Source organism: Leuresthes tenuis, unplaced genomic scaffold (genome assembly GCF_036924035.1).
Source record: "Leuresthes tenuis unplaced genomic scaffold, fLeuTen1.0.hap1 SCAF_19, whole genome shotgun sequence".
NCBI lineage: Eukaryota > Metazoa > Chordata > Actinopteri > Atheriniformes > Atherinopsidae > Leuresthes > Leuresthes tenuis.
Genome location: NW_027325373.1, coordinates 7970996 through 7985489, shown reverse-complemented (window position 1 = coordinate 7985489; position 14494 = coordinate 7970996). Strand labels below are relative to the sequence as shown.

At 42.7% G+C, this 14494-nt stretch overlaps 2 protein-coding genes across 2 annotated transcripts in view; both read right to left on the bottom strand.

The window, feature by feature from the left end:
- Positions 1-61: 61 nt before the first annotated feature.
- Positions 62-13448, bottom strand: LOC140276559 (ras-GEF domain-containing family member 1B-B-like). Its single transcript, XM_072371294.1, has 14 exons — positions 13221-13448; positions 6479-7003; positions 6212-6334; positions 5781-5918; positions 4694-4909; positions 4435-4509; positions 2927-3019; positions 2576-2678; positions 2069-2148; positions 1817-1912; positions 1627-1722; positions 1277-1400; positions 1114-1186; positions 62-1019 (listed from the first exon to the last, which is right to left on the bottom strand). The coding sequence occupies exons 2-14, from the start codon at positions 6995-6997 to the stop codon at positions 986-988; spliced, it is 1770 nt and encodes a 589-aa protein (XP_072227395.1). The 5' UTR covers positions 6998-7003; positions 13221-13448; the 3' UTR covers positions 62-985.
- LOC140276561 (solute carrier family 46 member 2) overlaps positions 7855-14494 on the bottom strand; it is an 83294-nt gene continuing 76654 nt past the window's right edge. Inside the window, exon 8 of the transcript XR_011909037.1 lies at positions 7855-7866. The gene's annotated coding sequence lies outside the window, so the exon portion shown is untranslated. The remainder of the gene's footprint in view (positions 7867-14494) is intronic.

The window sequence follows — 14494 nt, the reverse complement described above, 5'->3', positions numbered from 1 at the left end:
GTAGCATCACTTTCACTTATAGCTGGATATTAAATCCCATCTGCAATCACTCTCACACAACTGCAGATTGAGTGAAGAGGAGGGTGAGGGGATTTTTTTTTAATACAGGTTGCACTTACAAACATCAGTTTGTGCTTCATTCTGAACAGAAATACTTTTTTGTAATACATAAAGTGGTGTTATAAAAGCTTACCATCACAGAGCCAGCCTACCAGCAACAAGCTCATGTTGAAACTCATGGTAATTTTAAAAAGAAAGACATTTCAAGCTTCTGATACAAAATACAACTTAATGTCACAGAATATAAAGACTCATACAAATGAATCACCAGATCCTATGTTACACAACACAAAAAGACACTGAAGTGCATTCTGACTTAGTTTGCATGATGCTGCTGTCACTTACACGGTGTTGCATGACAAATCGTCAAAGAGCACACATGTTCAAAAGCATCTGACTTACAGTATGTGTTTAAAAGAGATAGAGGGCTTGAACGACTGTGCGTTTAAAATTAATGACTCAAGGTGCAGCAATACCACTTTATAGCCTGTCATTTGTAACACAAATCAATGTAAATCAGCTCTTCCTTTCACATCTCTCCCATGTGCGCATATGAGCCGTGCTCAGGCAGCAACCAAGGTCAATCAGGTCCACAACTGTCTCATTTGCAGATAAAACCTGCCTGTCCAAAGTATGAGTCTTTCCACAGCATGAGACTCCTGTCACCACTGGAGGAGATATTAATATAAATCCATACATTTAGATTATTGTCTGATATCTTGTAAGTGCCTTTAGACAGAGCTCTGGATGAATTCCCACAAGATTTATACACTGTTTACGCTCCTTTGGATCTCAAAGGTCGAGTAATATTCTTAAGTTCATCTGTGGGGATGTCAGAGTTGTATTTAAGTCCAAGATTTTGGTTGTGGAAACAGGAATCTATAAAAAACCTCCTTTTACAGTCTGTTAAGCAGAAGGGATTCTCTTAAGACCGATTCTCTCGATGGAGAAGAGAAGATCTGGAAAAAAAACAAAACATAGGCAACCAGCGTTATTGTGTTGCTCAAGTTGTTTTACACGATTAATGATTTAGATACACGGGTCTCCACCCACCTCAGAGATCTGCGACTGTCTTTCTCCATGTTGTTCTCGGGTCCTTCACTCTCATACGAGGCTAGATGCAGCTCTGCAACAATAAGACAAATTGAACTCGATGTCCCCAGCTGACACCTGACAGTTGAATCACTCATCTAAAAACTGATAAACCGACACTGACCATCTTCAGTGAAAACAGGTGTGGTGACAAGATACTGAAGGATGCGGCGGTCTCTGTCGAACGGACAAATGACCTGACGCCAAACCAGGAACTCGCTCACCTGCTTCGCGAGCTCCCACAGTTTCTGTTGAGACACATTTACAAAAAGACCAACATAACTCAATGCACATGACTGTCTCAGATACAAAAAATACGCATAAAACCTTCAGATCATAATGCAGATCAGGGGCACTGAAAGGGAAACTGTATTTCTCTTTATAGCCACAAGGGGGAGTCTTTACATCGCATGTTAAAGTCAGACCTCATAGCCTTGAATTAGAGCCCTATTAGGAAATAAGCCTTTAACTGACCTCAAAGTTGATGTGCCCGTTGGGCAGTCTGCTGGCACAGCCTTCATTGAGGAAGTAGATGTCTTTGATGAGGAGACTGAAGAAAGGAATCACAATCTGAAGGAGAGAGATATCAGTTGGTTTTCATTCACATTTTACATGCAGGGCAGTCAAGACTTCTCTTTTAGATAAATCCTGTGCGTTCCCTCACCTTCTCCTGGCTGCTGTGTGCCGTTTCAGACCTCTGGGTGGCGCCACGGAGTGCAGTGCGATAGTTACTGAAGTTACTGGATGGGTCCATCTGGTGCTGAATTAGATCACACAAAGCAGAGTTCATCAAACACAAGCCCATTAGGAGAATGCACAAACACACTGAGGGTTGAGAATACTCCATTTGAACAGAAAACTAAGAAAAAAATCCAATTACACCTTTGAATCACTTATGTACAAGAACGTTTCTTACCTCCAGGATTTCAAACTTGTCGGTGTTGACTTTATTCCAGGTTTTTTTCAGTCTAGCCACAGGACTCATGTTCATTCCAGCTAAAAGACAGAGCAAGCATGAGTAAACAGGGCATTTACAGGGACAAACCCAAGACAAAGAACAGGCTGGACTGTTCCAGGCCTCTGCTAACTCAGTTTATACTTCCTTAAACTGATTAGTGTTAGCCTGAACTCCAGCTGGCACTGCATTTGTTGGCTTTAGTCAATTTAGTGTCCCAGCTACATAGCAGTTGTGGGAACTACAGTTTAACTTTAGTGTGCTATATTTCACAGCAGCCAACGACAAAGAGGTGGGTGATGTTAGCACTGAATTTAGAATAATGTGAGACTTTATTTCATGTGTGCTGACATGTACTAAGTCAGAACACCAATCATTCAGTGTGGAGGCAGAGCCCCGTTTTCACTGAATTCTGTTCAGTGAGAAAAAAGGGAGGTGATTTCCTGTCTGTTTTCTGTCAATACTCACTTATGATAGCCATGAGGGAGTTGAAATTGCCAATGTTGAAACACTCCTGAGCCACGTCGATGAAGAACTCTATGATGCGTGCTCTGTGCTTCTTCTTTGCGGGCTGTAATGAGAGAGCGCATATTTTCTAAATATTTGAAGAAGTAGTTATTGTTTTTTCTACAGGAGCAGTACAAAAAGTTTAGACAGAATTTTAGACCTAAGCATTGTCAAATAAATCTGGTCATTAAGTTTTGATATGTGTAGATAGAATGTAACGGGATGTGCAACCTACACAGGACCAATATGAACACTCGTGTGTGTATATGTGTGTGAAGCAGATGACACATATATCATTTTAATATAGCTTACCATACAGATCTCAGTGGCCACCAGGTAGCTCAGCCTGTTGAACCAATTGACATAGGCCTCCAGGTTGCTGGTTTTACGCTTCCGGAAGAAACCCTGAAGCAGAATCGGAGAAAAAAAACAAAAACAATTTCATGTTTCGTCAGACTGTGTCTGTCATTTATTCACTGATTTTATCAACATTTAGAAAATGCCTTGATGTTCTAGTATTGGTCGGTTATATGGACGTAACCGGCAGGGGCTGAAAGCTTGGCAGAAAACAGCTGTTAGCGAAAAGATGTGAACTGCTCGTTCATAAACACTTCCTAAAGCTTTCAGAAATACACGTGCCAAGTTATCGGACGAATAGCTGTCAAAAAAAGTTTCCACATGTAGGGATATATGATGTTTCCTTAATCTGAGATGAAATTCAGCATCATCTGAATAATCCTCTTCAGGTTATCATACTGCACAATAAATAAAGTTACGATGAAAAAGAAATCTAAGGAAACGGACTGCTGCTGCTCTGTAATTTCCTTCACTAATGGATCTTGACAGCCTTCACACCCACACAACCTCTGGCCAGCTCACTGGAGTCTGTGATGTGTCTGTCGTTTTTTTCTTCTCATTTCCATCTGGCCTTAAGACCGATGGTTTTCTATAAGACATGTGGTTTGTGTGTGGTGAACCTGTTTGCAGAGCGCTCTTATATAAATAAACATTATAAAAGCTCCGTATAAAGAAACTTGACTTGGCGGTGATGATGCAATCTCAGAGTTTCATGGCTCTATTAAAAGCTTACACAACACCGGCAGCCCACTCCACTCCAAACTTCCCCTCCACACTTCAGGACCCCTTTCACTGACTCAACTGCTCTTTTACACAAAGTGGCTCTTATATAACTGCAGCAGCTCCACTGAGAGACGAGTCGCAAACACCGAGCGAAACCTTGTTCTTAGCAGCACTGACAAACAATCCTACAGCTGACGTGCAGGACCACTTAGGGTGGAAAGAATCCCTCAGATATACTCAGACAAACACAGCAAGGTTCTTTTACACTGTCTTTGGGATATATTCAAAAGCTGAACAAGTCCTTTTCTATCTGCCAAGAGATTCTTTCATGTGGCTTCTAAAGCAAATGAACTTGAACTGAAGCCGACCACAAATGACACTCAAAGCAAAACCCTAAGACTCAATTCAAAATACTATCAAATGATTTAAGAATAGCTACAGCGTGTGGTTTTTCTGTGTCAGCACTTTGATGCTGATAATTACAAACAGGTCATGTTGCTTTGTTATTAAGCCGTCTTTATATAGACAAACAATAGGCTTGATGTAGCTGCTGAATGAGCTTTTCCTCATTTAGAAATCCATAAACTGCTCCAAGGACAAAACAAGTGAACAAACAAAGATTGTGATTGTGAGTAGTGTAAGAAAGTCAGACAGGATTGTATTTAGAATCAGGCCTTACTTAAATATTGCACAAAAGCAAAGCTAATACATGCAAAGTGTTCACTCAAGCTCAGTTGTACCTTATGGTTCTCCAATGGATCCTTCATGGCAAATGTCTGGATGAACTCCTCGGGACCGATGAAGCTCAGTCTATCCTGAAGGCAGTAGACAGAAAGGGTTCAACAATCAGGACATCAATAAGAGTAGCAATGAGACAGATCATGATCGAGTTCATTCATGCATTCCCCACTTCCTATCCCCACTGTTAAGCACAATTAACATTTGAATTAAACTTTACATCTTGACCACTTTGCACTTTTCTAACATGGAGCCTCTTACCAGTTCAATGTGTGTCAGCTGCTGGGCGAGAATGAAAGGGTCGTCGCACACGTTCAGTATGTCGCTTCGCTGAGCCGAACCCTGCTTGCTTTTCAGGGAGGCCGGACGCTCCTGTGCCACAGCGTTGAGCGCAGCCACAGCCTCCTCATACTGGCCAAGGGCGGATAGGCGCTTGATAAGTCGCTGGGTCATCTGCTGCATGGCTCGCCAAGAGTACTGCAGGCACAGCACACACATAGCGTCACAAACTGTGTGAAACTAATGGATTTGGGCCAAAATTAGAGAGTAGTTACAGTCATGTGAAAAATGAAGTAAACCTTTACTGCTTCTATATGAATCATGAGGATAAGTAGTTGCAGTTGCTAATCAAATGCTCTTGACTAAGTGATTATCAGCAAGTGAGAGCGCCTCTATAAAAGCAGATGTTTTGGCAGTTTAATTAACGGGAACATTCAAGAAGAAAGACATCAGTAATGATCTCATGAAGCAATTGTTGCTGCCCATCAATCTGAGAAAGGTTATGCAGTCATTTCCAAACACGTTGGAGCTCATCATTCAAGAAATATTATTAACAAAACATTCAAGACAGCAAGACAGCAGTCAGACCATGCAATTCTCAGAGAAATGAACAAAAAACCACAAAGAGTTACACCTCAGACTTTACAGGCCTCAGTTAGCATGTTAAATGGTAAAGTTATTGACAGTACAGTTAGAAAAAAGGTGCATCTCAACAAACCACAAGACACACTGGAACAATGTCCTTTAGACAGATGAGACCAAGCTGGAGACGTTACACCTCATTCCAACTATCATGGAGACGGTGGGCTTATGATTTGGGTTGTTTTGCGAGGCCTGGATCTAGGCAGCTTACAGTCTGAGTTGATCATGAAGTCCTGCGTATGCTTAGGTATTCTAACCTCAAATGTGAGCTAATGACTTAATGCAGAAAAAAACAAAATTTTAAATCAAACCTTAGAACTGAAAAAGGTGGACTTTAATTTTCACATGACTGTATTTCTGGTCTAATCATGGAACCTTTAATCAAACCACTACGTTTTATTGAAATTGCAAAAGCTTTGACACTAACTTCATCCCCTCGGGCTACGTGGTGCGTCATGTCTTTAAGGCAGCGCATCATCCTCTCATCCCTGAAGTCGTACGGGAACGTCTCTGTCCACTCAGTCAGCAGCTGGACCAGCTTAGGCGCCACCTCACGGAAACGGATCTGAAAATGATTCATGCAGTGTTAAGTGACACTAACGTGGCCATAGTCTAATTTGAAAGCTCTTACAACTGAATCCATCTTTGAACAAAATCACAAAAAGCAGCTGGCCCCTTTTGGAGTCATGCTGCCATGATCTAATTCCTCGCTCAGATCATTGTGCCCATTCAGTGTGTTGTCTTTAAATCTGCCCTGAGTTGGTGGATCGCATAGTGTGAGTGGGGCTGTGTGGGAGCAAGTATGACGGGGAGAGAAATAATTACGCCGGCATGTGTCTGTGTGTGTGATCCGCCCACCTTATCCAGCAGGGCATCTCCAGACCGCTGCTGCTCCACACACAGGTGACAAACCCTCGTCATGAGCTCATACGGGTGCAGGAAGAGGCGTGAACTCAGCAGGAAAGTGAACACGTACGACCTCTGATGATGGGGAAACAAAACAGCTTTCAGAGAACCAGAAGAGAACGCAGACGCTGTCATCTTTCTTCAGACTAAACAAATCCATTCCCAACAGCTAAAAAGGGGTTGCATTTCGCGCAAAACATTATGCTTACTGGTACTTACATCTGGGTAATAGTCCACAGTGGGAACCAGGTGCTGGATCAGCGCCTCAAGAGAAGCTGAAACCAAGCTGTTGTCATGGTAGCACATCTCCCCATAGCTGGCAGTGATGCCGTGTCCGTAAAGTCGGGCTTTTGACACAGCTGTGTTGCTACGGCAAGTCGGCTCTGTGCTGCTCGTGTGACGGTACGCTCGGCCTGGACAGGAAGTGCTGTGCTGGCGAGGACTGTGAGGACTGCGAGGCTGCGGCGAGGAGTACGGGTTCTCCGAAACCGCACAGCTGCTGCTGTAATGATGCTCCTTTGCAGTGACAGAGGACACAGAGGCGCTGCGATACGCGCTGTGAGGCTGTGGTATGTCATAGGGGTTTTCTGCTGTGGAGTAGGCACCGTTGCAGACATTCTCTCGCGAAGGTTTCGGGGCAGTGTTGCTGCGGTACGGGCTCTGAGGCTGTGGATGATTGTTGTTGTTGTAAGCATTGCAGGAGTTGAATTTTCCGGCATATGGGGTTGTGGGCGGCATGGTGACCTTTACAGATAAAGGGAGGAGGGAGTTAGAAGTGGAGAATATAGATAAAATCGCTATCTATGTAACAATACTCCAACATTTCCATAAACAAAGAGGTGACAGATTAAAGGAAAACTCAAAGTTTTCTACCATAGCACGGCGTCAGAATAGCTTCAACACATCTTGGCACTGATTCAACACCATTCATAAAAAAAAATGGTTTGGTGATAATCATTAAGAACACATGTCATTACAAAATCCTCACAAACATGGTAGAGATCTGATGACTCGGAGGGCCACAGCATTGAATTCATGTCATTTTCATTGATTTGCAGGAACCTCTAAACGGACAAGTGAACCCAAAGCAGATCAGTAAAGTGGCCCCACACCATAACAGAGCTACTAGATGCACTCAGGGTTCAGGTTTTTCCTTTAATTTGTCATACATGCATGTTTTCAATCAAATCAGAATATGCTTTTAAAATCTGCTCAGGGATGACACTCTTGAGTTAATGTGGCAGTTAACACCTGACATACAAACATTATTTGTCCTCCACTGCCTTCATATTGTACCCCCCCCCCCCCCCCCCCCCCCCGCCAATAAACCAGCCAAACCCAAAACACAGCTATGAATTAAACTTTTTTTTATTTTTTTTTTTCAGGTTCAAGGTTGGCAATAATTATGGGTAAACACTTTGCACGCACTGTGGTTGAAATGATGTGTTCTCTTTACATAAGGTAATCCGACATGAGGAAAAATACTGTGGAAAAATGCCGTTGTGAACAGACCTTCCCTCAGTCAACACGAAGTCCCAGCACATGACTACAAATGTCTCCTGTACTGATGCAGGTTTCCTGCTATTATACCACGTCCGCTCACTTCACTTCATGGGATAATAGTTGATGTTTAAGCTCTGTTACGAGTATTGTGAAAATGTCTGTTTGGGCAACCCCCGTCACACAAAGCAGAGACTTAGAAGTGTCTGTGGAAGTAATCACATTTGATCACATAATTTTACCCCTGTGGTGTTTATTCCGTTGTGCTGACAACATTCGAAACATATCTCCTTGTGAAACACTTTCTCTAAAAGCCCATTTGTTGGGAGAATTTCAACAAATCAGCTTTTAAGCATACTCCCGCCACCCCCCCATCCCGCTGCCCTCGCTTTACTTCATCGTTTGTCACATTCTTGAAGCAAACTTGTTGGCAGCAGTGCGGCATGCGGGGGGAAAAAAAACAGGCAGACAGATGGATGATCTCAAGACAGCGATGATTTTCTCTCTTAACGGTTTAGATAATTGGATCTGAGGTTGGTAAGCTGATCCCAGATCGCCACCATGGTGTGCTTTAACTCTGGAGCCATCTTTATCCAACTACTGTTGTCTGTCTAGGCACCACATGCGCTCACACACATATACCTCACACAGTGACATATACACATGCGCACAGTGTGCCAGAAAACCCTGCAGGAATCCAGCAGACCTTTGTTTGTCCATCACAGTGCCAACAGAGGAGTGTCTGCCTCAGCCAACATCTTACACACACACACACACACACACACACACCCACCCCTGTCCACCATGGCGCCTGGCCTCATACCGGTATAATCCAAACACACATACACACATGTCACATATAAACACACAATGGCTGGAGCTACCACACACACATGTAGATACACACATGTGTACCACAGCTCCTGGCATCGTGCCTGTGTAAGCCAGTCCAGCTCTGAACTCTGTGATCTCAGCCTGCTGTTTTCCTCCGAATTCAGTTAAAAGATCACAGTGTCTCTACCTTCCTTATTTCACAAAAATCCAAGTTGAGATAAGAATGTCGAGAGCAATATTTCCTGAAAGTGGGCTGCTTGCTCTATGTAAGAATATGTATCTATTCTATGTTTCGGTTTGCTTTGAAAGCAGAGGGAAAACACGTCTCGGAACTCAACACCAGTCTTGGTTTTTCCAGACTGACTTCCTGAAAAGTTGACCCTTTGGATAGTTGTGGCTTCCATGCTGCAGCACTGAAATTGTACTCTTTCTAAATCATAGGTTGGCCTCCCTGTGGACGGCTTAATGATGGCATTGGGCGCATAATTTCGTATTAAAAGGGACTGTTTACATTCTCTTGTTTGTAAACTTTGAAGATTGCAGCCTTTGGAGGTTGTTCGATGGGGTCACGGGTACAGGAAAAGGCAGAAATGTATAGTTGTGCAGGAACCAACAAAACCTCTCTTTGCTCTTGCACTAAACCTAAAATGCAGTACAGCACGCTTTTGGTAGACTTTCTCACTCAGTGGCAGTTTTGTAATGCAGCACAACAGACAACATATCTTGTGAGCTTTTGATGGTGATGAGGTCAAATGTCATCAGCTAATAAACTTAAACCAACGAAATGTGACAACACAATTTGTTGCTTTTTATACTTTACGTGAGAGTTGCCTGTCTGACTTTCAATCAAATTATTTTGTGTGCCATGCCTGTTTAAGATCGCTTCCTCACTCCAACAGGCAAACTTTCCTTTTTTTCCCCCTTTTTTCAAAGTTACACCTAGCATGGCTGAGCCGAACAGGACGGTGGGGGTTCTCCAACAATAGAGGTATTATCTCTCCTGTCATGGCATTAACAACTACACAAAGACCCCCAGGAAGAGATCAGAGCAGATCGGACACACACAGCAGCTTTCACACACTGTTTGTGTCGCTGCTGTCTACATGAACCCGGGCTGAGATCATTCCTACATCAGTCAAACCAGTAAAGCAAGCTTTCTGGTTGTTCTGGAAGGTATGAACTCACATTGTAGACATTCTCATTTAGTGTGAGGCAGTGTCTTATAATCTGCCCTACAGCTACAACAAATATTAGGGAATTTGTCTTTGTGGCCTTGGTGAAGGAGTATATCCAGGCTAACATGTTGACCTAAATAGATATTACACATTTGGTTTAAGGACTTCAAGTACAACAACTCCGACTTTGTGCAAAACAGACTTTGAGGTATTGCAATTTGTGCGTACAAAGCAGAAAGTGGACAAAGACAAAACAGTATGCAAGCACTCTGTGGCTAACTTAGTCATTCTAAATTGTGCTTATTCAAAGCAAATCAACTCCAGCGAACATCTACGTACTTGCTGACCAAATAACAGTCTACACTAAAAGCCAAGATGACAAACACAATAACAACTAAAAAAAAACTATTTATTTGCAAAGACTCCTGCTTTTTTTGTGACAACAAATCAAATTTAGACCAACTAAGAAACATGTTGCCGTGGAAATATCCGCAGTAGGGAAGTTGTCAAACTCTTGGCATGAACAGGACGTTCTGTCATCATAACTTAGTTTATCTGAGAGCAGAGAGCAATCTAATTAGTTCCAGGGAGGCTCTGGTGTTCATGACAAGGGCGAAGTTCAGCATGTACTGTAGGTTAACACAATGTGGACACTTAAAATGTTGCTGGGCTGAAACAACAGCCTACAACTGATAAGAGGACCAAGAAAACCCTTTCGTCAGAGTAGGAAAGATGCCAGTTTAATGCACTGCTATCTTTGCTTGCCTTTGCACCTAATGTACTTTGACACTAATAACCGACAGCAGGTAAGAGGTGTGAGCAAGAAATGCCTTGTTAGTCGGTGGGAAACTCCTCACAGTCAGGCTTATTTGCTTCAATAAACGAGGCCGAAGTTCAGCCTGTGCTCTCATCACTTAAGTGCGTTTTTTATTGATGCTGCATGCTAGTTATACATGTACAAGGGTTAACCCTTGAAATGAACTGCTGAGATGATGTCAGCACCTTTTAACAAAGAGAAAACAAACGTGAGAAGATTTCACTCTCCAACACTGATTTGACTCTTTGTGTGGGAGGACAAGTGACAGCATCAGAGTATCAGAACATCACAGGAGACATAAGATGTGTCTATGATTTGTGACTTACATAAAACACACCTTGAAGGACACTTTAAATGTCATCCCACATGACAAATTTGCAAGTAGTACATCTTTAATTACCATGAACTTTGCTGAATCTCACTACATGACCAGCAAGCCCCACCCTGCACTTATTCTGCTGCCGAAGTTACATTTGGCAGCACTGTGACATTTATTATAGACAGAGAAAGACTTAAGGGGAACCAAACTGCTGATTCTAATTGAATGCAGGGTTCTCACGGTACTACAATTTCAAACTCCATATAGGTACCCTGGAAATGCCTTTCTCAACACCACAGGGGGAAGGAGAAATTAAAAGGCATAAAATGTTTTAGACTAGAACAATCCAGATAATTGTGAGTTAGTTTTATGCTAAGGACTGCAGCCAGCTCAGCGCTGTAAACATTAACTAGTGTTTGTGTGACAAACTACCAGTGAGGGACGTTGCTATGTGCCGGCCTAACTGCAGAGGTGCTAAGAGAACTCGTTTGTCAACTGGAGGAGGTGAAGATGATACTGTTGGTATCGATGTTGTTGTAAATAAGAGTCAGATACCAGCTTTTTGCCAGGTTTGTTTTTTTTCCCTCTGTGTTGAACACACCCCTAAAATCTTGTAAAAACTCTGAAACCTGGAGTAAGCAAATCTAAGACTCCCTCTTACATAAGATGACAGAATCATCTCAATGTGCTTGTGCTGTGTTCATGAAAAATACAAACATAGGCATGAACTAAAAATTAGATTCAGTATAATTGCTCTTCTTAGCTGCCCAGTCATTAGAAGCCACATCCACCTCCTTCCACTCATACATCTTAGTGTTCAGGGGTTGTTTTCCTGCACTTTGCCTGAATGGCCTCCCTAACTCCTGTAGCCAATTCATCACTGCCAGAATCCACACGTCATCAACGTACCAAGCAAAGTACCCCAGTGAAGTAAAAGGAAATAGCTCAGAGCCCAAACAAGCACTCAAGGAAGTGTGTGGGCCAGATGAGGCCTGCAGCCACTGTCAAAAAACCACGAGCTGGGATGAACTGTTGACCACTTTGAAAGCTGCACCTAAATCTGATTATACAGGCAAACAGAGCTCGACCCAGACACCAGACCCAGAGTGACCTCCCAGATATGGAGGATACAGATCACCAAACACTGCATTCAAGCATGCATTTCCCAGTGCACAGACACAGGGTTATGCTGAGACACACATAAACACACACACACATGCACACTTGCCTCCTGAATCATCTGGCAGGTTAGTACAGTATTAACCTAGAGCCAGAAAGGATAAAGACACATTATCTTCTCTGCTTCTAGGATATAATAAACTTAAGCATGTCAAAGGGGGTCTCCCTTTCTTTTGCACGCACACACCCCTTTTCTAATGCCTATAAACCTGCAGCTATCACAAACCAATGCCTCCCAGCAAAATGGAAGCACTTCACGTAGAGCTGGAAGCAGTTTTAAAGAGGGTAAAGGAAATTAACTCGACTGTTTTCGACTGTTTTGCGGCCAAATATAGTCCAAGTGTTGCTTGCGCCCACTCTGACTGCCTCGGTGGCAATAATAAATGAGTGCAACCACTTAATTTGAGTTTTATTTAAGCAGCCTGGCACAAATACTTGGAAAGTATTAGCAGTTGGCACTCACTACAGCAAGAGATGGGGGTGCAGGTTTATGGAGAGGTGTGTGCAGGGAATAAAGCTTTTTCTCTTTTTTTTTAAAAGCCTATTTGACCAAACCTTTAAAGCCTCAAACTCAGTTTCTCTGTCGGTCCTCTCTTCCCTCCACACACACACACACACAGGCAATCTGTTAGTCCCTCTCCAAAACTAATACACACACCGGGCCACACGCCTGTTCCACATTATGGGCTTCTGACTGAGTCATAACACAGTAAAAGTAGAGGCTGGCTGTGAAGGAACCATGCTGTGCAACCACAGTCCCATCGCAGGTGCTGGTGAGTAATGTGTGCTTGTGTCTGACTGCCAGCCTAATTATAAACTCACATGGGTGGTAAACAATAACAACAACAAAAGCTGGGAAGAAGCTGGACATCAGGAGAAGAAGAAACCTGCACATGCCGTTCAGATATCACAGGACCGTGAAAAATGGGTTAAGAGAGCATCAACTTGTTACTATAAAAGTTCCACATTTAGACATAACGACGAGTACCGAGCGATTCTGTCAAAATACAATACAACTAGGCATTATAAAACCTCATTTAACAACAGTGAAAACAATATTCCTACGTTTGGGAAGCTTAGTGATAACAAGACTCCGGTGTATTTACCATTCCAGTAAGCGCACCTTCAAAAGCTTACCTCTTAAGCGGAGACTCACGGTGTCCGAATAAAACCTGTTTAAAAATGCAGAAGCGTTTGAAAAAAAAAAGAAGAAACACTACTATCTGAACGACTTGCAATGTCTTTTTTTCTGTTTTTTCTACCGTGAGGAAATCAGATAAGTCTCTCAGCAGTGTGTCCGTGACGCACTCTCCTCCATTGTGTGTCCGCTCCAGCTATTTGAGTCAATTATTTGAACAAGCAGAGCTGTAATGACTGAACCACGGCGAAGCGTATTCAAATGACTTCCATAGAGCCGGGAAAACTGACCAATCAGTGAACGGGGGTGGCAGCCTGTGGGGGAGGTATGGGCCAATCGCAGGGAAAAAGTGAAAAAATCGAAATCTCCAAAGGTTCTGATTGGCCGACTCTCCCTTTGTCCCGGGCTCTTTTTTTCAGCGCTTTCATAGGGGGAAAGAAGGCTGTGTTTTTGTTGGAGAGCTGAAATATGGAAGGTGTAAGGTTTCCTCCCGGAATGTGTTTGTGTGTGTGGTTGTATGTTGATCTCTGTGACTTAAAATCCAAGTTTCTGTAAGAGCAACAGCTTTTGAGTTGGTTTATTTTATGTCAAAGCACTTGTTTACAGTTACCTCTCCCTTTGAAGAAGAAAAGTCAGCTGTTACATAAACTATAGAGTGTAAGTATACCTTTTTAGTATCCAACATTGCATTTATCTATCCATTTGCCCAGATGCCATAAGTCACCCACCCCACACCCTCAATATTTGCTTCATAGTGGTATTAATTTCTGCGTGCACGCTGGAAATCACTGGGTATCCTGAACCTTGGTGGCCTAAATTGCATTAATCTATTAAGACTGTTTGTTAGAGGACTTAGTGGCCTGAAAATACTTGAGGCTACTTTATCAAGTTTTTGTAGTAGACCCTTTTGTGGTCTATTTACACATCCTTCTGACAGAAAAAAATGTCACCACTTGAGTTCTTTTGATTCTCTTTTTCATTATCTATCTTCTGGACTGGTAACTTGTCCAGCGTGTACCCTGCCTCTCGCCCATGACAGCAGGCAAAAGCTCCATAAACACCAGTCAAGCTGAAGCTGATCAGCTGAAATAATAAAGACAAGTTTAAATACACCTAGAGTCGATGAAGAGACTCAATTACAACATGTGACTGTATTTGACAACTTGAATTTAGTGAGATTCAGCTGCAAACATGTAGCGTAAAAGATTTGCAGCTAACTGAAAACACACCACCGTGCGCTCCCCCCGTCTCACAATTTAGAACTACAGATTGT